The 24,899-nt window shown below is 40.1% G+C and overlaps 1 protein-coding gene across 1 annotated transcript in view; it reads right to left on the bottom strand.

Annotated features, from left to right (window-relative positions):
* Positions 1-20,621, bottom strand: part of Me3 (malic enzyme 3, NADP(+)-dependent, mitochondrial) — a 200,179-nt gene extending 179,558 nt beyond the window's left edge. Inside the window, exon 1 of the mRNA XM_013013980.1 lies at positions 20,439-20,621. Within this exon, the coding sequence (XP_012869434.1) occupies positions 20,439-20,621 (183 nt within the window). The remainder of the gene's footprint in view (positions 1-20,438) is intronic.
* Positions 20,622-24,899: the final 4,278 nt, after the last annotated feature.

A 24,899-nucleotide genomic window follows, 5' to 3' on the forward strand; every position in this document is an offset into this window, starting at 1 on the left:
GGCTACAATGCTTGATAAGAAATGTACTCATTATCTTGCCCATGTAATTGTAACCCCTCTGTACAGTATTTTCACAATAAAATAAATAAATAAAAATAAAATAATGCATGTAATTATTTATCATTTATATACAGCAGAGTGCATGGGGACTCTATCAAAGCACCTTGTTTAATCTGATATGAGCTGGGTAAATGGGCTCAGACAGACCTAATTTAGGTTAATTTAAAGCATCATTTTAATATTTAATGCTAAACTATAGCTGCAGACATTCTCTTATCTTGCTGCCTGGCTCTCATAGCTCATAAGACTGGGAATGTTTTAGTGATGATAGGGAGAGAGGGATAAGGAGAAAGTTTACTATCCAGGTAAATTTGGATTTATTTTACAAGTAGTTTTAAAAATGATTAAAATGTGCTAGGAGTTGGGCACAAGAAGCTGAGATCTGAGGATCATGGTTCAAATCCACCCTGACAGGAAATGTGGTGCTACTTTTATTTCCAAAAACACCAGAAATGGAGCTCTGGCTCAAGAGGTAGAGCACTAGCCTTGAACAAAAAAGCTTAAGGACAGTGCCCAAGTTCAAGCCCAGGACCAGCTCAAAAATGTTCTAGGATTAGAGGCATGGCTCAGATGGAAGAGTGCCAACCAATGAGGGAAAGCGAGTGTCAGATAACAAATTTGTGTCTTGGTCGCAGGCAAAAAAATATGATAAAACACTGGGACAAAATGCTGATTCCTATTGGCAGCCATTCACCTCTGTATCAGATTTGACTTCTAGAAGTATCAGAGTTAAATGATACTTAAATTTCTCTTCTAGGGACATTTTTATATCAAGTTCTTTTAGACAAAAGTCTGGATTATTCAAACTTCAATTCCATCAACTACAAAGAAATTATCAATGGAATTTCTGCCCAGCCTGTCTCTTGCCTGACTTGCTTCTCTCCTATCAAGTCTGCTGCAAACAGACATAGCTCATGCCTAGGGCAAAGGATGGTCCTTTATCATCTTCCCCCATCTTTCCAGAATGTCTGCTTAGTTAGGGATCTAAGCCTATCATTCTAGTGACAGGCTTCACTCAGTGTATTAAGAACACATTGTGACAACAGGCTTTAGCAATGTGGGCTAACACTTAATTGTATGATTTGCATACATTATTTCAATTAAGCATTGTAGCAACCTATCAAGTTAGGTGAATTTTTATTATCATTTCTATTCACAGATGAAGAAAGTAAGGCTCAGGGAAGGGAAGTAGACTCCCAAGCCCAAGTGGGCCCTTCCTGTGTCTAGTGAATGGCAGAGCTAGAATGGGAATTGTATGAGTCTACTTTTTGTTACTAAGTACTTGAAACTGAATAATTTCATGAAGAGTGTTATTTTGGCTCATGGCTCTCTGGTTGGAGGTCAAGATATTACAAGTAGCAATGTCCTTCTTGCTTCCAGAGTCCAAGGTTAGCACAAAGCATCACATGGTAAAAGTTAGGGAATGTGTATATGGTTGTCTATGGGTCCTCTGGTCTCTCTCCCTTCTTAGAAAGTCAGCAGTATTCAATCTTGGGTCTCTATTCTGAGAACCTCATTTAATCCTAATCACTTCACAGAGGCCTTTTCCTTTAAATGTCATAACCAGACTGAATTTCCATCCTCTGAACATCTCCCAGTGGGGATTAAATTTTGACGTGTGAACAATTGGAGAACACACTCCAGGCACAGTCAAGCCCGGCCAAAAGCATGGGCTTTCTGTACTAAGTCTCTAGGTTTTAGGCTGTGTGCTTTGCTGAGGGTCACAGGCACCACAGTGTGTGTGTGTGTGTGTGTGTGTGTGTGTGTGTGTGTGGTCTGACTACTTTGCTCACCCACCCAAATCCTTCAACCTCTTGGTATTTGTAGCACATCTAAATTTAATGTCTTCAAAGCAACCCAAGGTTAAGAACAAAGAATCTCATCAGAAAGATGCTGTGATTTTAATGAAATGCTTCAGAACAGACGACTCTCTTGAAAGAAATGTATTTTCAAAATGTCCATAGCCAGTATCAAAGATTTTTCTAGGTTTTGAAATCACCCAAGTGTCCCGTGGGAAAAATCACAAAAGAATGTATGTTGTCAAGTGACATTTTTCACTGTTTCAGAAGAGATGGAAAATGCGAACACATATGTCTGTCTTTGCTCTAGTGGTTTCTGATCCGTGTGGCCAAGGAAATGTAACTCATGTCGCTCATGCTTCTTGAGGGTATGCCAGGAGGAAGGTGGCCACTACCCAAGACAGTATCCTGGATGTAGAGATGGCACAAGTCAATAGAGACAGATGTCCAGACTAATAAATGTACAGTGATGCCAGATTTGTAACAGAACCACAATTACCTACACATGTGAAATGCTAAAAGGATGATGATCAAGTAGCTTCCATGTGGCAGTATGAAGGAAAGCAGTGTAGCGTAGCTGCCCGTAAAATGCTGAGTCCTAATGTGTTCTGAAGTATTTTTTTCATTTAATTTTAAGGGTGATGTATAGAGGGCAAAGTTTTGATAAATAGTCCAATGAGTATGATGCTCCTTCCAGCTTTGTGTACCATACCATCAATGAAAAGAATAAAATCAAAGACTAGATCTAAATATAGGACATTCTCAATTTGTCAAACTAGAGACTTAAAAAAGGTATTCAGGTCCATGAAAATGAAACCTCTACAGGATATATTGCATATTTTCTGCACATTCGACCATAAAAGTAATCCCTGGCTAGTCTCAGATGTAATACCATTCTCATAGTATGACTTAGAACAAGTTCTCTTTTCTCCACTTATAATTGCCAACTCCAACTCTTCCATTCCACAGTTAACTTTAACACTTGCACATATGCTCTTCATTAAACCAACCCACCAAATTGAAACTGCTTCTTTATTCATTGGTCTTTATCTGTACTTGTCTTATACTGCAATCTCCTCATAGACAGAAAAAGAAACATTTTATTTCCCACAAGGACTCCTCTGCCTAGGATGGAACAAGAAAATCAACAAATGTCTATTGGCAACTTTAATACAGAAACAAACAAGTCAAGGGTATTATACACATTTAGATACTGAGGAAAAGGTATCTAGTGATCTTTAAAGTTCCCTTCAAACCAGTGTGGTAAAACATGCCTGCAATCTCAGTTGCTCAGGAAGTAGAAGCAGGAGAATCAAAAGTTCAAGGCCAGTCCTAGCAAGGTTAGTGAGAAACAAAATAAAATAAACCTCTCTCCAACTGCAAGACTTGCTGAATCTAACAACTAGTGTAAGCAATAACAATTCAGATAGTAAAGAGCAGGAATAGTCCAATTGCTACTCTGGACACAGCACATCAGACTTTGTTCAGCAATTCCAAGTGACTGGATCCTTGTACGCTGGAAGTAATAGTGCAGTATGCTGGGTGTGAGTGTGGACCCAGATGATCTGGGCATGAGACTCAGCTTTGTCATGATCTGTTGCATGTCCATGAACAAGTGGACTAACCCCCTCATGCCTGTTTTCTCATCTGTAACATTTAAATAAGTGTTTACTTCAAGAGGTATTGTAATAAAATAGTTAATGTATGTGAACTGCTTAGAACAATTACTGGCACATTCTATATTATTAAAAAATACTAGCTGTTGCCAGGGGTCAGTGGTTCATTGCCTATAATTTACCTACTTGAGACAGAGAAGATTGTGGTTCAAAGTTACCCCAGTAAGCAAAGTTATTGAGACTCCTTTTCAATGGAGAACTGGATGTAGTGGTGTGTGCCTGTTACCTTAACCATAATGGGAAGCTTACACAAAGTAGATCTCAGCATATGCATATGTCTGGGCAAGAAGTGAAACCAGGGTTTGAGCTAAGGATCTTGCTGCTTCCCGCTGAATCATGCCTCCAGCCCTTAGTACCCCCCCCCTACAGAGCTAGTTATAATAATTATATGTTTTCCCTCTGTAACCTTACCAAAGGGAAGTCAGTATAATAGGAATCTGAGTTGGAGTCTCAACACTTCTTTGAAGACCAGGAGGGGATGGAGACAGTTTGGCCCCACTGTACACTGGTTGGCCACATCTGGTTGGGAAGTTATTAGATAGTCCCACAACTCAGAAGAGATACCAATTTGTGGAAATATGAACTCTTTCCTTTTGTTTTCCAAAAGAGCTAACAAAACAAAACAAAGGGCTCAATAGAGCCTGCTCTCTCCAGACTCCCATACCACAGTGTGTTATAGCACAGGTTGTGTTGGGGCTGCCTGTAGTACAAGACGAAATAATACAGACTGAGATAAAATTCTTTTAAAAATTACCTTTTCGAGTTGCTGATATTTCCTCTAGCCCTTCTAGTTTCCAGTAACCACCTTTAAAAGCCAGAGCAGTTTTAATTTTCTTTTATTCAAGGTCTGATCATTGCATCAAAAGTCCTGCTCCTCAAATGACTGGGTATATTCTACTCATTACTCTGTCCTTTTGGTAAGAGCTGTGTTTTAACCAAGCTGCCTGGCAACCTTTTGGGTACAAAATGAATGCATGCTTTTAGCCACTGACCTTGGCACCCTCAGTTGTAGGATATCGGTCAGATTTTCATCTCAAATCATAGAGCATCTTTTGTGCTCTGCTTCAGAAAGGCACTCAGACCCCAAAGGGTTTCTCAATGTACTCCCTACACATCAAAGCGAAGGTTTTGAAGCTGACTGGAATCTATGTCTTTACAAACAAAAGTGCTGCACATTACTGTTTTTCTGCAAGGACCATACAAATCAAAAGACCTCTCACTAGAAGACTGGAATTTGGAAAGAAAAGGGCAGATAATAAGTCAATCGTTGGTAGAAATGACAAAAATGCAAAGTAAAACACATCTATAACCCCCAGCCAGCAAGACTAAAAGATAACTGAAAGAGACTGGATATTACAGACAAGCTGTAGATAAGTCTGAAAAAGCATTTAAAGAAACCCTATATAGAACTGAGACCTGGACCGACTTCAGATCCCAACTGCTCCTGGCTGGAGCCAAGCCACAGGTAACTCTGATTGATATTTGCCTTTAAGCTCTGCTAGATATTGCTGTTTACAGCTGCTTTTAGGACTGGAAGCAGGTCCTTGTGTTAACATTTGGTTATAACATGAATGTAAACCTATTGTCTCTAAAAGGTAACTAATTATAAAAGCTTGAAATAATAATAATGTTTAAGAGAGCTCCCACCAGAGTTTACAGATGGGTCCATTTCCAAAGATTGATCTGAATGTTATTTGGCTCTACAAACTTGACTTCCAATAGAAACTCAAACTTAAAATTGAAAAATCAATGTAAGATTAAAGAAGGAATATATCTCCCATCATCCCACTTCCCCAATACAATCATTTTTATTCTTGTGCCAGTCCTGGGGCTTGAACTCAGAGCCTATCAACTGTCCCTGAATTTTGTGCTCAAGTCTAGTGCTCTACCACTTGAGTCACAGCTTCACTTCTGGCTTTTTGCTGTTTAATTGCAGATGAGAGTCTTGTGAACATCTGTCTGGGCTGGATTTGAACTGTGATCTTCAGATCTCTTCTTCCTAAGTAGGTGGGATTATAGGAATGAGCTACCAGGGCCGAGTCTGAATATAATCTAGTTTTTTTCTTTTTGTCAGTCGAACTTGAACTCTGAGCCTGGACATTTCCCCTGCGTTCTTCAGCTCAAGAAGAGTGCTCTAATTTATAAGATTATCTCTTTGTTGCTTTGTATGTCCCTCCCCCACAGTATAACCCCTGCTTTCACTATATTTGATGTCAGTATAACTTGTGGAGGAGATGGGGAAAAACCAGTTGTTTAAGGATACAGGTGGATCTGATGCAACAATGAGAAGTACAAGTTGTCATGTCCAAAACGAGCTTTACAACGTCGGTGCGGGGGGAGGGGGAGGGGAAGGGGGTGTGGGGGAGGGGGGAAGGAGAAGGATTGGGATGGGGGGGGAGGGGGGAGGATGGGAAGGGATGGGAAGGGTAAACAAAGGAGGAGGCTGCAATGCTTGGTAAGAAATGTACGCATTATCCTGCCCATGCAATTGTAACCCCTCTTACAGTTTGTTCACAAATAAAATAAAATAAAATTTAAAAAAAAAAAAAGAAGAGTGCTCTACTGCTTGAGCCATAGCACCATTTCTGGTTTTCTAGTGTTTTATTGGAGGTAAGAGTCTCACGGAGTTTCCTGCCCTGGCTGGCTTTGAACTGTGATCCTCAGATCTCAGCCTCCTGAGTAGCTAGGATTACAAGCGTGAGCCACTGGCTCCTGACTCATATCTTTTTTTTTTATAGTGAAAATACCTACCATACAGATGGGTTACAATTACATGGGCAAAGTAATGAGTACATTTCTTATCAAGCATTGTTGCCTCCTCCTTTGTGTCCCCGTCCCATCCCTTCCCACCCCCTCTCACCAAAGTTGTAAAGTTAGTTTTTCGACATAATGACTTGTACATCACATTGTTGCAATGGGTCCACCTGTATCCCTATTTAAACAATTTGTTCTTTCTTTTCCCCTCCACAAATTAATTATACCAACAGCAAATACAGTGAAAGCAGGAGTTATACTGTGGGAGAGGGACATACAAAGCAACAAAAAAATCATCTTATAAATATGTTAGAAACAATAGAAAGAAAGAAAAAACATTTGAATACTTATCTTGAGGTTCATTTCACCTCACATCAACTTATCTGACCATTTCTGCTTGTCTCAGACATATACTAATTTTTGTAAATAAGGGAAACCAGGACCTATGTTTCTTTGGGCCTGGCTTACTTCACTTAATATAATTTTTTCCAAGTCTTTCCATTTCCTAACAAATGGGTGATGTCATTCTTTTTGATGGAGGCATAGAATTCCATTGTATACATATATATCATATTTTCTTGATCCATTCACCTACTGAGGGACATCTGGGTTGTTTCCATATCTTAGCTATGGTCAATAATGCTGCAATAAACATAGTTGTGCTGGTAGCTTTAGTATGGTCTTGTTTGTGATCATTTGGGTAAATGCCCAAAAGTGGGATTGCTGGGTCATAGGGGAGCTCTATGTGGAGTCTTTTGAGGAACCTCCATACTACTTTCCAAAGTGGTTGAACAAGTTTACACTCCCACCAAGACCAGAACAGGCCATCCCACCACCACATTATAATCTGCACAGGATCAATTCAGACCAAGGAAAAGATCCTTCAAGCTGTTAAGGAGAAAAGATCAATCACCTATAAAGGTAAACCAATTAGAATCACCTCAGATTTCTCAGCAGAGACAATCAAAGCAAGAAGAGCCTGGAGTGATGTATGCCATGCCCTAAAGACAAACAACTATCAACCAAGAATACTGTACCCAGCTAAACTGTCCTTGATAACTGAAGGTCAAATAAAAACCTTCCATAGCAAAGAAAAACTGAAACAACATATCTCCACCAAACCAGACCTACAAAAGATACTTAAAGATGTCATAATCATTTTTATACATTTACTTTCAAGCCATATTCCAAAGTTATACATATGTATATCTATACATATACACACATATACACACATGTATACATACATATATACATATAGGTGCACATACATATATGTACACATACACATGTGCATATATGTATATATACGTATATACATGTTTATGTATATATACACATATAAACATATATTTATTTATTTCTGAGCTTGGGGCTGAACTCAGGGCCTGGGTGCTGTTCTAGAGCTTTTCTGCTTAAAATTAGTGCTCTAATGGTGGTTTTGAGCTGTGATCCTCAGATCTCAGACTCTTGAGTAGTACAGATATGAGCCACTGGTGTCCAGCTGAAAGTTGTATCTTTATTGCAATACTCATAGTTGTAGATTCCATTTCATATTTACACAATTCACATTCTTTGAAGAATAATTCAATCATGCCTATGAGAAAACACTTTCTGAGTATAAATGTCAGGTGCCAGGAATAGCAAATCTCTTTCCAGAACTCCTTGCTTCTAATTTACACTTGCTCAACTTTCAGACTGTTGGGGGTAAAGCATCCCTGCCATGTTTTTTCTTATCTCCATCAAGACCCCTGCAAGACTGGGGAACAGGAGGTGCTCAGAATCACATTGGAGGCTCCAAGGAGTCCTAGTGGATAGTGGGGCTTCTTCTCAGTTATTAATAAAATGAGAAGTCCTGAAAAAAGGAGGATGCTAACCACTAGTGGCTAAGAAGAGCAACCAGCCAGTGCAAGATGCTAGCACTAGCTAGGAACAGCCAGGATGTCAGTGTGGTTGGAGCAGTGAATGAGGTAGACGAGGAGCAAAGGATGAGGTCAAAGAGAGCCCAAAGTGTGTAAGAAATGGTAAACTATTTGACTTTGTAAGATTCTGAGCAGCAGAGTAGCATGATTTTATAAATTAAATATTCATGAACATAAGCCAACTTTCTGAAGTCTTCACAAACATCACACAAACACTTATTTAACAAAGAACATGAAATAATCACTTGATGTGTTGAGGATAAATGTGAGGGGACCTGTTGGAAGGCTGCTGTTGGCATTCAGAGGGCTTGAAACAAGGTGGAGCTTGTGGTGGGGTCAGACCCTGGATTGAGTCTGAAGATAGAGGATTTTTCTGGTAGATTCAATGTGGGGCCTACATTAGTTACTCATTAGTTACTTTTTGTTACTGTGATGAAATACCTGATGCAAGCAATTAAGGAGAAAAGGTTTAATTTGAATAAGGGCTTCTGAGGGTTCAATCCATGAGTGCTTGGCCCCACATGCGTGAGCAGAATATCATTTCAGAGGAGTATAACCAAGAAGTAGGGAAAATAGAATACAAGAAGACGTCAGAACAATACATAGTCCCAAAGATGTACTGCCACCGACCTACTTTCTCCAAGGATGCCCCTCTTCCTTCCTTTTACCAGCTCACAACAATGCCATCAAATCATGAATCCTTCAAGGCATTAGTTGATTAATTTGTTCAGAGTCTTCATGATCTAATTCTCTCTAAAAATGCCATAACTGATACCTCCAAAGGCATGCTTTGCTAATCTAGGCATTTTGATCAAATCAAGTTGGCAATGTTAACCTAACCACAGGGTCTGATAGAAAGAGAGTAGTCAAGGTATGTTTGACTAAACCGAGAAGATTTAAACCAATTAAATAGACCCATAACAAGCAATGAAATAGAAATGGCAGTAAGAGACCTCCCACCCAAGAAAAGCCCAGGACCAGATGGATTCACATCTGAATTTTATAAGGCCTTCAAAGCAGAACTCACACCAATACTTCTCAAACTCTTCAAGGAAATTGAAAGCAAAACTTCACTACCAAACTCATTCTATGAAGCCAGCATAACTTTCATCCCAAAACCAGACAGAGCCTCATCAAAGAAAGAGAACTATAGACCTATTTCTTTTGATGAACATCGATGCAAAACTTCTCAACAAAATTCTGGTCAATCGACTTCAACAATTCATCAACAAATCATACATTATGATCAAACAGAATTCATTCCAGGGATTCAAATCTGGTTCAATATATGCAAGTCTATTAATTTAAGTCATAACATCAACAGGAGCAAGGACAACCACATGATCATCTCAAAAGATGAAGAAAAGGCATTTGACAAGATCCAACACCACTTTATGACGAAAGCTGTGGAGAAACTAGGTATCTATGGAACATTCCTCAATATAATAAAGGCTGTGTATGAAAAACCTACAGCTATAATTATACTTAATGGTGAAAAGCTAAGACCATTCCTCTAAGTTTAGGAACAAGACAAGGATGTCTTCTCTCTCCACTCCTTTTCAATATTCTATTAGAATGCCTAGTTAGAGCAATAAGGCAAAGGGCAAATATAAAGGGGATCCAAATAGGGAAAGATGAAGTAAAACTCTTCATCTTTGCAGATGACATGATCCTATATTTAAAGGACCCCATAGACTCCACTCTCAGGTTACTTGAACTGAAGCAAAACTTTGGCAAAGTAGCAGGGTATAAAATTAACCCTCAAAAATCAATGGCTTTTCTGTATGCCAATAATGAGAAGAGTGTGGCTGAAATCAGGAAAGCAGCTCCTTTTGTAATATACTCCCCCCAAAATAAAATACCTAGGGAATTAACTTAACCAAAGAAGTGAAGGATATCTATGATGAAACTTTAAAAACCTGAAAAAGGAAATTAAAGTAGAACTAAGGAAGTGGAAAAACCTCTCATGCTCCTGTATTGGGAGGATTAACATCGTGAAAATGGCAATACTGCCAAAGGCTATCTACGAATTCAATGCAATATCCCTCAATATCCCTACTTCATTCTTTAATGAAATAGAAGAAGTTATAAAAAATTCATATCAAACAAAAAAAGACCCCGAATAGCAAAAATAATCCTTAGCAAAAAGAACAGTGTTGGAGGAATATCAATACCAAATTTCAAACTTTATTGCAAAGCTATCGTAATAAAAATAGCTTGTCTCTAACACAAAAACAGGACTGAGTACCGATAGAATAGAACTGAAGACCAAGAAATGAACCTGAAGACCCATGGCCACCTAATCTTTGATAAGAAAGACAAAAAACAGGATGGAAGAAAGACAATCTCTTCAAAAAATGGTGCTGGAAAAATTGGTTAAACACCTGTAGAAGTTAGATCCTTGTATATCACTCTGCACCAGAATTAATTTTAAATGGATCAAAGACCTTGGGTAAAAGCAGATACTCTGAAAACATTACAGGAAGGAATAGGAGAATATCTAGGGCTCCTTGACACATGCTGAAATTTTCTTAATAAAGATCCAGAAATACAGCAAATCAAAGAAAGGTTGAACAAATGGGATTGCATAAAACTGCAGAGTTTCTGCATGGCAAAGGACATAGCTAGTAGGATAAATAGAAAGTCCACAGATTGGGAGAAGATCTTCACTAGCCATACAATGGACACAGGCCTCATATCTAAAATATACTTAGAACTCAAAAAAATAAATTCTCCCAAAACAAATCCTTTAAGAAACAACCATCCCATTAATAAGTGGACTAAAGCCTTAAAGAGAGATTTGTCTGAGGAGGAAATAAGAATGGCCAATAGACACAAGAAGAAATGCTCAACATCTCTGTCCATAAAAGAAATGCAAATCAAAACAACATTGAGATTCCACCTCACCCCAGTAAGAAATCTAGTAACAACAGATATGGCCAAAAGGGAACGTTATTACATGATTGAAGGGAGTGTAAACTTGTTCAACCATTCTGGAAAGCAGTAAGGAGGTTCCTCAAAAGTCTAAACATAGAACTCCCCTATGACCCAGCAATCCCACTTCTGGGCATTTACCCAAATGACCACAAACAAGGCCATACTAATGCTACCAACACAACCATGTTCATTGCAGCAGCATTATTTACCATAGCTAAGAGATGGAACCAATCCAGATGTCCCTCAGTAGATGAATGGATCAAGAAAATGTAATATATATATATATGTGTGTGTGTGTGTGTGTGTGTGTGTGTGTGTGTGTGTATAATAGAATTCTATGCTTCCATGAGGAAGAATGACATAGTCCCATTCTAAGGAAATGGAAAGACTTGGGAAAAAATCATATTAGTGAAGATAAGCCAGACCCAAAGAAACAGATTATCATGGCTTCCCTCATTTGTAATAATTAGTATATATCTAAGATAGTCTTAGCAGATGACCAGAATAGCTCAATAGCTATGTACATATAACCATATAAGGTGATGCTAAGTGAAATGAACTTCAAGATATGGAAACAAGAGACTTTTCTTTGTTTTTGTTGTTTTTAATGTATTAAGTGATTTCTTTTTCTTTTGTTTTTCTTTCCCCTATGGTTTGTCCTCTGTTGTCACTGTATTTGATTTTGGTACCCTGAGTATTGTATATATGTTAATCTGAAGTAAGGCAGGGAAAGGGAACAACAAAATGGTGAGACAAAGGACAAAGGATGAACCAATGCAACTGCAATACTCACAAGATAATATGTTGGAAATGATCTGTGCAACTTGGGAGGGGGATTGGGAAGAGAGGGAAAGTAGGAGAAAAATGAGAGAAGAGGTAACAAGTTTGAGAGGAAATGACCTCACTACCTTATGTATGTAATTGTAACTCTTCTGTATATCACCTTGACAATAAAATTAAATTATAAAAATAAATAAATAAAATATGTTTTTAAATAAGGTATGTTTGAGGCCTCCTTCCCTGTTTGGTTTGACCTAGAGGAATGGATTGAAACACTTCAGATTGGGGAACTAATTTCTAGGAGAAAAGTTTTTTCCATCCTGAAAGTACTAACATAGTATTAATGACATGTAGACAGATTTTTTTAAGATTTAGAAAAATTAACAATGAAAAAGAATGAGCTACAGATCAACATGATATGGTAGTATTCCCCAAATAGTCATTCTCTCTTTCTTTAATGGTGCTGTACATTTAGCTGAAAACATGGGTGATCAATCAAGGATTAACTTTCTCAGGTTCTGTTGTAGCTAAGTGTGCATAAGATCAAATTATGATCACCTGATGTGAGTAGAAGTGTATTTGAGACTTTTGAAAGGTGCTTATACACTATGTAAAAAAATTAACTATGCAACTTGTGGGCAGGGACAGAAGGGAGAAAATGGGGTGGGGAGAGGAAGCAAAGGAAGGGGTGACATTTTTCAAAAAGAATTGCATTTACTACCTGATGTATGGAATGATAACCCCTCCATATAACACCTTAATAACAGCAATACAATGATATATATATACATATATATATATATATATATATATATATATATATATATATACATGTATGTATTTTTTAAAGAGAATTTCCCCTTCCCATTTTGTAGTGAATTGACAGTTGAGCCAGAGAGCCATCTTGGATCATGAGGCAAAATGCATAGGGACAATGACAGAGCAATAGAGTCAAACCACAAGCCAATGCAGGAGTGCCTACCCAGATTTGTTTATATGAGAATGGGGGTAATTCTATCTTGTTTAAGCCTTTGAATTTGGGGTTCACTTTGTTAGAACTGCTTGACCTTTAGTCTGAATAATGTGAGTTTTAGCTCCTCCAAGCACAAAGCCCAACACCAAATTCTTACCTCTCATGAAAATAGGACAATATTAAATGGGGAAAGACTCAATTCCTAAAATACCTGAATGATATCTGAGCTTCTGTGCCTTGACTCATTGCACAAGGGACCCAGGTTTAGAATTCATTTCTGCCTATGAAATTAATGCTGACTAATTAATCTGTTGCTTCTTTTTCAATCATATTTGAAGCAAATGTTTTGGGAAAGCATTTGATATCTGTCTTGGGCAGAGTCTTCAAACGCTTCATAAAACCCGGCCATAATCTCCTGTATGGTGGGTAAGTGAAGTCTGTGACGATTAAAATGGGCACAAATATGTACTTCATTCACAGGCAAATCATAGTCAGGCACTGGTGGCTTGGGCCTATAATCCTAGCTACTCAAGAGGGTGAGATCCCAAGAGTCATGGCTCAAGGCCAACTTGGGCAAAAAAGTCTGAGAGATGCCACTGTCAAAATAACTAGCAAAAAGTCGGGCTGGAGCACTAGATAAACAAGCAAACCAAACAAGTTTAAACACCAGAAAGAGAAAGAGAAAATGATAAACCCTAACTGTGTTGAGTTCATTAAACCACCACAGAATGTAGAAGGATGTCACCTCCACCCCAAGCAGTTGATGCTGGGTTCTGGTCACTAAGCCTCATGCTTCCATGGATGGAAGTGTGTCAAGTGTTCATGGGAAGGCTGCCTCCTACCGTGCCTTGCTGTGTCTGAGGGCCCACTTCACACTGGTCTACAATCACAGTGATTTGACAAAGTACCCTTTTCAATCATTATCTCCCTGAATATCAAACTCAAGAGACTGAGAATAAAAAACAAAACCAAAAGACAATCAAGAGAAGGGTCAGTGAAATATTATGGCAAAAGTTATATAACTGATTAAAAGAGGAAGGCTGTTCACTGTGGAAAATAACACATACTTTGATGGAATGATTGCAAGATTAGGGCCCATCAAAATGGGCCATTTGTAGGCATTTCTTCTCTAGGCAAGGAGCGTGTTGGGTTATGCAGGAGTAACATTAACCAAGTTGAGAGGAAAGGAGCACTGCTTGACTAAATGTTTATTCAGTGTGGCAGGTCAAGCTGAGAGAATGTCACTCCACACAAGTCCGCCTTTGTCCTCCATGTGCTGTCTGTGTAGCATGGAAGACAAACTGTTCAGCCAGTAGTGGTATGCTCAGTGCCACAAAGGAAAAGAAAAAAACAACAACAGCAGAGCAACAACAAGAGTAATATTACAAATGCCAGGGAATTCCAATATAGTTTAAGCAGTGCAAATTAAGATACATTTCCTAAAATGAGTGATAAATTGGGTTGGGGGTGTAGCACAGTGGTAAATTGCATACTTAGCCTATATGAGACCTTAGATTCTCTCTCCAGCACCATAAAAAGCAGGATGGGGGAGCTATAGATAAATTTAGGCCCAAAACATGTTGATATCTCATCTGTTACATTTTATGAATATCTGCTTGGGATGACATCTCTATAAAATGGGGCTGATAGTTCCTATTTAAGGAAGTAAAACATGATTGATTCAAAGATTCCTTTGTTACCACCATCTACATGGACAATGGAACAAGCCTATAATTGAAATTCGAGAAAAAAGACAGGGTATTAGTTTCCAAGAGAAAAGGAGAGAGCTAGAAGAGGAATCGATGGATTTTTCATCCTTTAGAAAAATCAAGAGCTTTGGAGGAAACTTGGAAACATCTAGTATCAGTTCTGTCATCAACAGGAATATGGCTAAATTGGCCACAGCCAATGGCCTGTCATCACAGTGAATTGAAATTTTGGAGGCAAGATGGGTAAGTCTTGCCCACTTCCCAAACAATGGAAAAGCCCTATGGGATCTCGTGTGTATGTGTGTGTGTGTGTGTGTGTGCGCGCATGTGTGCACGTGTGCACGTGTGCACGTGTGCACGTGTGCCTGAATTCAGGGCCTGAGTACTGCCCTTGAATTGATTTGCTCAAACCACAGGTCCACTTCTGTTTATTGTTTTGTTTCTTTTGTTGTTGTTATTGTTTGGTGTGTGTGTGTATGCATGTGCACACATGCACATGTGCGCTTAATTGGCGATAAGAGTCTCACAGACTTTCCTGCCTGGGATGGCTTCAAACTGCCATCCTGCTGCCTGAGTACCTAGGATTGCAGGTGTGAGACACCAGAACCTGGCTGTTTTTCTTGATATTTTTAAAAAGGTTTTTCTTCTAAATGTAATGATGTGGGATGTAAACACACTGCACTTTTCATGGAGGCAAAGACTGTCTGTGATCCACACACTAGTGCTACCCCAGGGCCTGAGAAGCATGTAAAATTCACCAGGGTTACCCAGTCGGCATGACAGAGCAGCAGCAAATGCTTGCCCTGTTCGGTAGCTAATGCTCTCTAGAGGAGTCTACCTCCTGATCAGCCTATAGCATCAAGTTTCAACTTAAATACCCCCTCTGATCTGTCAAAAAATCAAATAGAAATTCAGCGGATAAATTCCAACAATTTGATGTTAATTCTACCTTCTTCAGGAACTGTCCTGCCACAGGGCCAGGCGAGTCACAGGTACACAAAACTTAATCCCTGTCCTGGAAGAGCACCCTTTGTACTAGAAAAAAATTCCACCACAGACCTGGCCTCTAATCACAGTACCAACGATGCTTTCAAAGCTGCCCTGCTCTTCTGTGTCCTCTGTGCTAAGTATATTGTCCTGGCTAACCTAACACAAGCCTCAAGACTTCCCGGGAGTCAATCTGAATGCCGTTGGCTACAGCCAGAGGGTGACATGCCAAAGAAGGGTGTCCACACAATCCCCCAGCATGGATGTTTCTCCATTGTTTCCTTCTTTCCTCAATGCCTCCCAAAGGGGAAAGTGTACCGGAAAGGAATCTGTATCCTAGACACTCTCTTCACTTGAGACCAGAGTCGACTGACTCCAGAGATGTCAAGGAATGGTATCACTGGATCATAGATTAGGTCTATGTTTAATTGTTTGAGGAATTGCCAAACTGTCTTCCAGAGTGGTTGTACTAGTTTACATGCCCCCAAGCAGTGCAATGGGACTCCTTTCCCTAACCTGTCCTGCCAGCAGGTGTTAATATTTGGATTCTTGCTGAAATGCCTTTCATTTTTTTATTGTGAAAATACTGTACAGAGGGGTTACAATTACATGGGCAAGATAATGAGTACATTTCTTATCAAGCATTGTAGCCCCCTCCTTTGTTTACCCTTCCCATCCCTTCCCAAGCTCCCCTGCCCCCTGCCAATCTTCTCCCCCCACCAAAGTTGTAAAGTTCCTTTTCGACATGACAACTTGTACTTCTCATTTGTTGCAATGGGTCCACCTGTATCCTTATTTAAACAACTTGTTTTTCTCCTTCCCCTCCACAAATTATACAGACATCAAATACAGTGAAAGCAGGGGTTAAACTGTGGGGGAGGGACATACAAAGCAACAAAGAAGTAATCTTATAAATGTGTTAGAAACAAATGCATGAGAGAAAAAAACATTTAAATATATATCTTAGGGTTTGAAATGCCTTTCATTTTAAACTGTACTCATTGGTTCTCTAAAAAAAGCATTCTTGTCTGTGATGTGAATGTATTTCCTCCTAAATAATGTAAATGAATGATTATCCATCCCTCAATGTGGCCTGACCTTTTCATGATGCTTGGGGGCATGTAAACTAGTACAACCACTCTGGAAGACAGTTTGGCAATTCCTCAAACAATTAAACATAGACCTAATCTATGATCCAGTGATACCATTCCTTGACATCTACCCAGAGCATTATAAGTCAGAAAAGACAGTAAAGAAATATTAGAGATTTAAGTTAGAGTTAGTGAGCACAGACTACATAAAAGACACTTGTATATCCATGTTCATTGCTGCATAAAACCTGTTATTTAAATAGTTCAGATGCCCTACAGTGGATGAGTATATCAAGAAAATATGGTATAGTACATATATACAATGGAATTTTACTCATCCATTAAAAAGAATAACATTATGTCATTTGCAGGGGAATGGATAGACCTAGAAAAAAAGTCATGCTAAGGTAAGTAAGCCAGGCTCAGAGATAACAAATAGAACATGTTTCCTCTCATAATGTGAAAGCTAGATCTAAAATACAACTATGTATGATAATATATAGAGAGCTCAATACATTTACACCCAAACTGACTAAAGGAAGATATTACTTAGGGAAGGAGTCCAAAGGTGTAACTCCTCTGAATGACTACTATACTGTAAAGTACCACTGTGTTTATCAGTATGAAAATCAGAAAGTGGAAACATGTTTTGGGCATGGGGGGTTGGCATGGGAATGGATGAAGGAAGGGTGAGCAAATGTAGTCATTATATCCAATGTACATTATATGAAAAATGAACTATGTGACAAGGATAGAGATGGGAAGGGGAAGATGAGAATGAAGGAAGGGGTAACTTTGACCAAGAAGGAAAAACAAAGGAAGGGGTAACAGTGCTTGATAGAGAATGTACTCATTACCTTACTCATGCAACTGTAACCTCTTTAAACAGCATCTTTCAATAAAAACATATATTAAAATAAAAAAGAAATTACTCATGAAGCAATACATGTTGGTTGATAATATGCCCATACTTCTAAAGACATTTTTGCTATAATGAAGCAATCCACCTTAGAAACTTACTATTTTGCTTTCCCGCATCCATCCCTCCTCCTGATGAATGACATCCAGACTTATTATAGGAAAACCATATACATATATATCTACACACACATACACACACACACATATACAGAGAGAGAGAGAGAGAGAGAGAGAGAGAGAGAGCAAGCCATACACCAAGCCAGATGGTGCAGGTGGCCTACCTTAAGAGTCCACATATAAGCTAGGTACTGGTAGCTCATGCCTCTAATCCTAGCCACTCAGGAGGCTGAGATCTGAGACCGCAGTTCAAAGCCAGCCCGGGCAAGAAAGTCTGTGAGGCTCTTATCTCCAATAAACCGCCAGAAAACTGGAAGTGGCGCTGTGGCTCAAGTGGTAGAGCATTAGCCTTGAGCTGAAGAGCTCAGAGACAGTGCCCATGCCCAGAGTTCAAACCCACAACCATCAACAACAACAAAGAGCCCAAATATTTACAAACACATGTACCTTCCACTCCAAGGGTAGGTTGTAGCTGGCCTAAGTTACTGATGACTGATTTATGAATGGTAAATAAATAATGCAGGGCCTATAAATGAGAAGAACTCATTTTCTGAGCCTTCACAGAAATCCATCCTCCTCCCACCCCTAGAAGAGACTATCTGTGTCCCTGGCTGGTGTGGTGTGTGGATAGGAGATGGGGATCCATTGGATGGAAGCTGAGAGAGAAGCTAACATTGCAGAGGCAAGGTAGAGACCCAGAATAGAAACCAAATTTTTAGAAATGTTTGGTCAAGCTTTGTCGGCAACTTTCCCTCATGGTTCTGTTTGGTTTAAAGGAGCTTTTTGTTTGCTTTAACCAGTTTCTAACAATGCCAAAGTAATTTAAACTGATACAATCACCATACATTTGGAAAGGAGACAAGTAAAAAACATGTAAGACCTCTTTGGGGTATAGTAAGAGGTCAGTGTGATAGGTAGAGGTTTTTAATTAATCACAATACTTAGCTTTATACAGATGTTCCCATTTCTTTAAAAAACACCGTTTTCTTCATAACTTGTTTCATTTGAATTTCACAGTACCCAGTATTAACATTTTTTTGGGGGGGGGGTCTGGTCATGGGGCCTGAACTCTGGGTCTGGGCGCTGTCCCTCAGCTCTTCAGCTCAAAGTTAGCACTCTACCACTTGAGCCACAGCGCCACTTCCGGCTTTATTTTGTTTTTGCTTATGTGGTGCTGAGGAATCGGACCCAGGGCCTCATGCATGCAAGGCAAGCGCTCTACCACTGAGCCACCTTTCCAGCCCCAAACATTTTTGCCTTGTAGCAAGCACTTAGCATTGATAGTTTAAAATATGATTTCAAATTCAATGATCTGTTTGTCACAATAACCAAATAAGGTATGAGTGGTGAGTCTCTAAGTCTGTTGAGCCTCAGTGAAGTCCACTGAATTGTCTAGTTCTTGTGAGGAGGTGGAGGAGAAGGCCTCATACCTAGGTTTCTTCCTTCTATGGCTCCCAATCCAATAATCTGAATCAAATGCACTGACTCTATTCCCAGAAACAAATACTCTGCTTTTAGGTTCATACACTGATCTTAGTATCAGGATGAAGTCTATTAAAACTTTAGAGACTTCAATTCCAAGTTGTAAATAAATAGGTGGTAGCCTTAGGAAAGTTCCTTCTGTCTCCTTTTCTGTGAAAGGAGATGTTTGAATTGGAATCTCTAATGCCCTTTCAAGGGTTAAAATTCTGCATTAAAAAAAATGTATGCCAGCTCTGAGGCTTGAACTCAAGGCCTGTGCTCTTTCCTGACTCTCCCACTTCAGGCTGGTGCTCTATCATTAGAGGCACACCCCACTTCCAGCTTCTTGCTGGCTAATTGAAGAGAAAAGAGCCCCCTACCCCCAAGATTTGTCTTCCCAGGCTGGCTTTGAACCACAATCCTCTGATCTCAGCCTTGTGAATAGCTAGATTATAGGCATGACCCACTAGCACCTGGCTAAATTCTATAATTTCAAAACACACAAAAAACCTTCTATAATTCTAGAATTTCTGTTCCCATTCTCAAGTGCATGTTTTCCCCAATATAATAGTCCCAGGCTGGGAAGGTGGCTCAGTGTTAGAGCGCTTGCCTTGCATGCATGAGGCCCTGGGTTCAATTCCTCAGCACCACATCAGCAAAAAGAAAAAAAAGCCAGAAGTGGCGCTGTGGCTCAAGTGGTAGAGCACTAGCCTTGAGCTGAAGAGCTGAGGGACAGCGCCCAGGCCCAGAGTTCAGGCCCCATGACCGGACTCAAAATAATAATAATCCCAACCTTAGCTGACATTTTTTTTTCTTGCTAGTGTCAGATACTGTGCCTATATTTTCTTTTTCAGTCTTTCAACATTCCAAAGAGGGTTATAGCTCTTTAAAGATAAGGAATCCCTCACTGAATTCACAGAAGCTTAACAAACTGTCCAAGGTCGGCAGGGTCAGTATCCATGAAGAGAACCAGTCACTCTAGTCAGAATGGCCATAGGAATCTTCCCTTGGTCTGTAATTGTTTTTGCAGAAGGCGTTAAACTCTGCCTTGCTAGGTCCCTTTTCTCCATGCAGAAAGGGTAGGTAGAAGGAGATGAGAGGCCAAACAGCACTACATCAAGCTGCTTCAAGGCAAAACCAGACAGCCTTGGAAAGGCACCCACATGACAGGACCCTTCGAAGCCAGGACCCAAGGGGCAATGTGTCCTCCCTGCCGGCCCCATAATCCCTGGGCCAGAACTGGCCACTTACCTTGTTGATGGGTGGAGTCCTGATGACTTCAAACCCGCGCTTCTTCAGGTGCACTGGCTGCAAGGGGTGGACCTTGGATTGGCAGCCTCGGGCGGGCCCAGAGGGCGCCCAGTGCGGGAGGGTGCTGCAGATTCTGCGGGGCAGAGGAGCCAGCCTGGTGCCGGTGACCAGCACAGTGCCCATGGTCCTGGCTCAGACCTGGCACGAGAGAGAGATCAAGGTCAGGGTAGTCGTATACCCCGCCAAGATCCATGTGCCAGCCCTCAGGGCACCACGTCTGATCTGAAGGCCCCCAGCAGAGCCCTGGGGGGACCCCAAGACTGAAAGGAAGCTCACTTCATCCCTTCCCAGTGACCACCTGCTGGGCTCACTGTTGGCAGCATGTCAGGCCTCACCAAGCAAGGCCACAAGCTGATCCAATGAGGGGACCGCCTGGCCATCCTCGTCCTCATCCCACACCCACCAGCCCACCTGGTGGTCAGCCTCGGTTCCCTCCTTCCCGGCTCACTTGTGTGTGTGTGGGAGCCCAGGGAGAAAAGGGTGACAAGGCAATCCAGCTGTGGAGCTGACAGGTGAGACAAGGCCCTGGGATCCGTTAGTTCTCTGCCGCCATTGGTGAGGCCACGTGACGTGCGCTCGCGATGGGCTGCATTCTGGAAAGAAAGGTTCCGCGCCCTCCAGATGCGCAGGATTGCGGGTAGCATTTAGGCCTTCTTCGTGCCCCTGGCTGCAGGATTAGAAGTGGAAATTCCCCGGCACCGTGGGCTCCCTGCTACCCTGTGCAGTCCAGCAAAAGCCATTGGCTACGTGTGGCTGGATACATTTAAATAAATTAATTTAAATACTTTAGCATTTAAAGATCCAGTTTCTGGGTCACACTAGAGCGTTGCCAGTGCTTAAGAAACACTGAAGACATTTCCATCTTTGCAGAAAGTTCCATTGGACAGGTCTGGTACAGGGTGGGAAATTCTCTTAGAGGGAACCGCATGATTCCCACCATGGACTGTGGAGGCCAGATGGTGACTATCATTGACCTCTGAACTGAATTTTATATTTTCTCCACACAGTTATCGGGAGATTTGGTTTTAAATCAAACATTTTATTGTGTGTGAAATAAAATGCAAACCTTTCGGGAGCCTATTAGGCTAGTCGATAGCCTGGTTCTTGCCAACTTCTCTTCCTTGGGTCCATTGTACTCTTTCTTTTCATTTCAGTTTCTCCACACTACCCAATTCTTTTTCATCTTAGGACTCCAGCCTTCAAAACATCTACCACTTGCCTGGTGCTGGTGGCACATGCCTGTAATCCTAGCTACACAGGAAGCTGGGATCTGAGGATCACAGTTTGAAGCCAACTGGGGCAGGCAAGTCTTTGAATACCAACCAAATACTTCTTTTTCTTCCTTAAGTACAAAAACTATTTCTTTTTCTTCCTCCCCTGTATTGAGGGTTTTTTTTTGTGTGTGTGTGAAAATACCGTACAGAGGGGTTACAATTACATGGGCAAGGTAATGAGTGAATTTCTTATCAAGCATTGTTGCCTCCTCCTTTGTTTCCCTTTACCATCCCTTTCCATCTCCCCCCCACCCTGCGCCAAAGTTGTAAAGTTCATTTTCGACATAACATCTACATCTCATTGTTGCAATGGGTCCACTTGTATCCCTATTTAAACAATTTGTTTTTTTCCCTTCCCCTCCACAAATTATACCAACATCAAATACAGTGAAAACAGGGCTTATACCATGGTGGAGGGACATACAAAACAACATAGAAATCATCTTATAAATATGTTAGACACAATGGCAAGAAAGAAAAAATATTTGAGTCCTTAACTTGGGGTTCGTTTCGCTTAACATCAACTTACCTGCCTTTCTGTTTGTCTCAGGCATATACTAGTTATTGCAAATAAGGGAAACCATGGGACCTATGTTTCTTTGGGCCTGGCTTACTTCACTTAATATAATTTTTTCCAAGTCTTTCCATTTCCTAACAAATGGGTGATATCATTCTTTCTGATGGAGGCATAGAATTCCATTGTGTATATATACCACATTTTCTTGATCCATTCATCTACTGAGGAGCATCTGGGTTGGTTCCATATTTTAGCTATGGTAAATAATGCTGCAATAAAAATACTTGTGCTGGTAGCTTTAGTATGGTCTTGTTTTGAGTAAATGCCTAAAAGTGGGATTGCTGGGTCCTAGGGGAGCTCTATGTGAAGTCTTTTGAGGAACCTCCATACTGCTTTCCAAAGTGGCTGAACAAGTTTACACTCCCACCAACAATGCAGTAGCGTTCCCTCTTGGCCACATCTCCTCCAGCATCTGTTGTTATTAGAGTTCTTGATTTTAGCCATTCTAACTGGGGTGAGGTGGTATCTCAATGTTGTTTTGATTTGCATTTCTTTTATGGCTAGGGATGTTGAGCATTTCTTCATGTGTCTATTGGCCATCCTTCTTTCCTCTTCAGAGAAGTTTCTCTGTAAGTCTTTAGCCCACTTATTTATTGGGCAATTGTTTCTTTGAGGATTTGTTGTTGGGGGATTTAATTTTTTTTGAATTTTTATTTTTTTATTGTGAAAATACTGTACAGAGGGGTTACAATGACATGGGCAAGATAATGAGTACATTTCTTATCAAACATTGTAGCCTCCTCCTTTGTTTCCCCTTCCCATCTATTCCCATCCTCTCTTTGCCCCCCGGGATTTAATATTTTGAGTTCCAGGTATATTGTAGATATGAGACCCTGGTCCGTTGTATGGCTAGTGAAGATCTCCCAATTCGTGGGCTTTCTATTGATCTTGCTAGCTATGTCCTTTGCCATACAGAAGCTCTGCAATTTCATGCAATTCCATTTGTCCAAACTTTCTGTGATTTGTTGTGTTTCTGAGTCTCTTTTAAGAAAATTTTGACCTGTGCCAAGGAGACCTAGGGTTTCTCCTATTCCATCCTGTAATGTTTTCAGAGTATCTGCTTTGACTCTGAGGTCTTTGATCCATTTGGAGTTGATTCTGGTACAGGGTGATATAGAACGATCTAGCTTTAGTGTTCTACAAGTTGTTAACCAATTTTGCCAGCACCATTTACTGAAGAGTTTCTCTTTCTTCCATTCTGTTTTTTTTTAGCTCTCTTATTGAAGATTAGATGGCTATAGGTCTGTGGGTTCATTTCTGGGTTTTCAATTCTATTCTATTGGTACTGAGGTCTGTTCTTGTGCCAGTACCAAGCTGTTTTGATTACTATGGCTTTGTTGTAGAGTTTGAAATTTGGTATTGATATTCCCCTAGCACTGTTCTTTCTGTTAAGGATTGTTTTTGCTATTCGAGGTCTTTTATTGTTCCATATGAATTTTTGGATTGCCTCATCTATTTCCTTGAAGAATGAGATTGGGATATTGATAGATACTGCATTGAATTTGTAGATAGCTTTGGGAAGTATTCCCTTCTAATCTGGAAGCTTGGGAGGTTTTTCCACTTTCTTAGTTCTGTTTTGATGACCTTTTTCAGGTTTTTAAAGTTTTCATCATAGAGGTCCTCCCTTCTCCATGATCCTTTAATGGTGTCATTTGAGTCTGTTTCATTACTTATCTTCTTGAGCTTTATTTGTGTGTGCCTGTGCATGCATGTACAGATTACTGGGGTTTGAACTCAAGGCCTGGATGCTGTCTCTTTTTTCACTCAAGATTGGCACTTTACCATATGAGTCACAGCTCCACTCCCAGCTAGGTTTTGCTGCTGTTTAATTGTAGATAAGAGTCTCAGGGACTTTTCTACCTGGTCTAGCTTTGAACTGCAATCCTTAGTTCTCAGCCTCCTGAGTAGATAGAAATATAGGTATGAGCCACCAGAACCTGGCTTTTTTTGAGCCTTAAAGGAGTTCATAGAGATGAACAACTTTGAATTCAGGCAGTGTGGATGTCACCCGACTAGTTTGTGTGACCTGCAGCATTTTCTGTGACCTCTTTAAACCTCACCGTCGTCTTGGATAAAAACCAAGATCCCAATATTACTTTCAACAGAGGTTTTATTTTTATTATTTAAAATGTATTTGTCAAGTATCTGGCACTGTACTATGTGTTTTACAAAAACAGATGGTTCCCAAGGGTTTTTTTTTTAACTTTCAGATGTTTCAGCAGCAATTGTATTGCTAATTTTGGTCTTTATCCAGGCTAGTGAGATTTCATTCTGAAATAACACAAAGAGATGAAACAGAAATTTTGTAGTAGAAGTTATTGATTTTTCTGTTACATTGCACTCTCTTTATTGTTCTATTACATAGCCATAAGTGAATACCTGGTTTTAATGAGAAATAAATATATTTTAAGTAGAGAGGTTTTCTCCCATACTGGGCAGAACTTGCTGTATTGCCAAGTGTGATGTCTAGTAGGTAGATTCAATGCACATTTCAATTCATGGGACATTAACTCCATTGTGAGTCAAGAGGTGTACTAACTCATTTAGACT

This window comes from Dipodomys ordii, unplaced genomic scaffold (assembly GCF_000151885.1).
Source record: "Dipodomys ordii isolate 6190 unplaced genomic scaffold, Dord_2.0 Scaffold22, whole genome shotgun sequence".
Classification (NCBI taxonomy): domain Eukaryota; kingdom Metazoa; phylum Chordata; class Mammalia; order Rodentia; family Heteromyidae; genus Dipodomys; species Dipodomys ordii.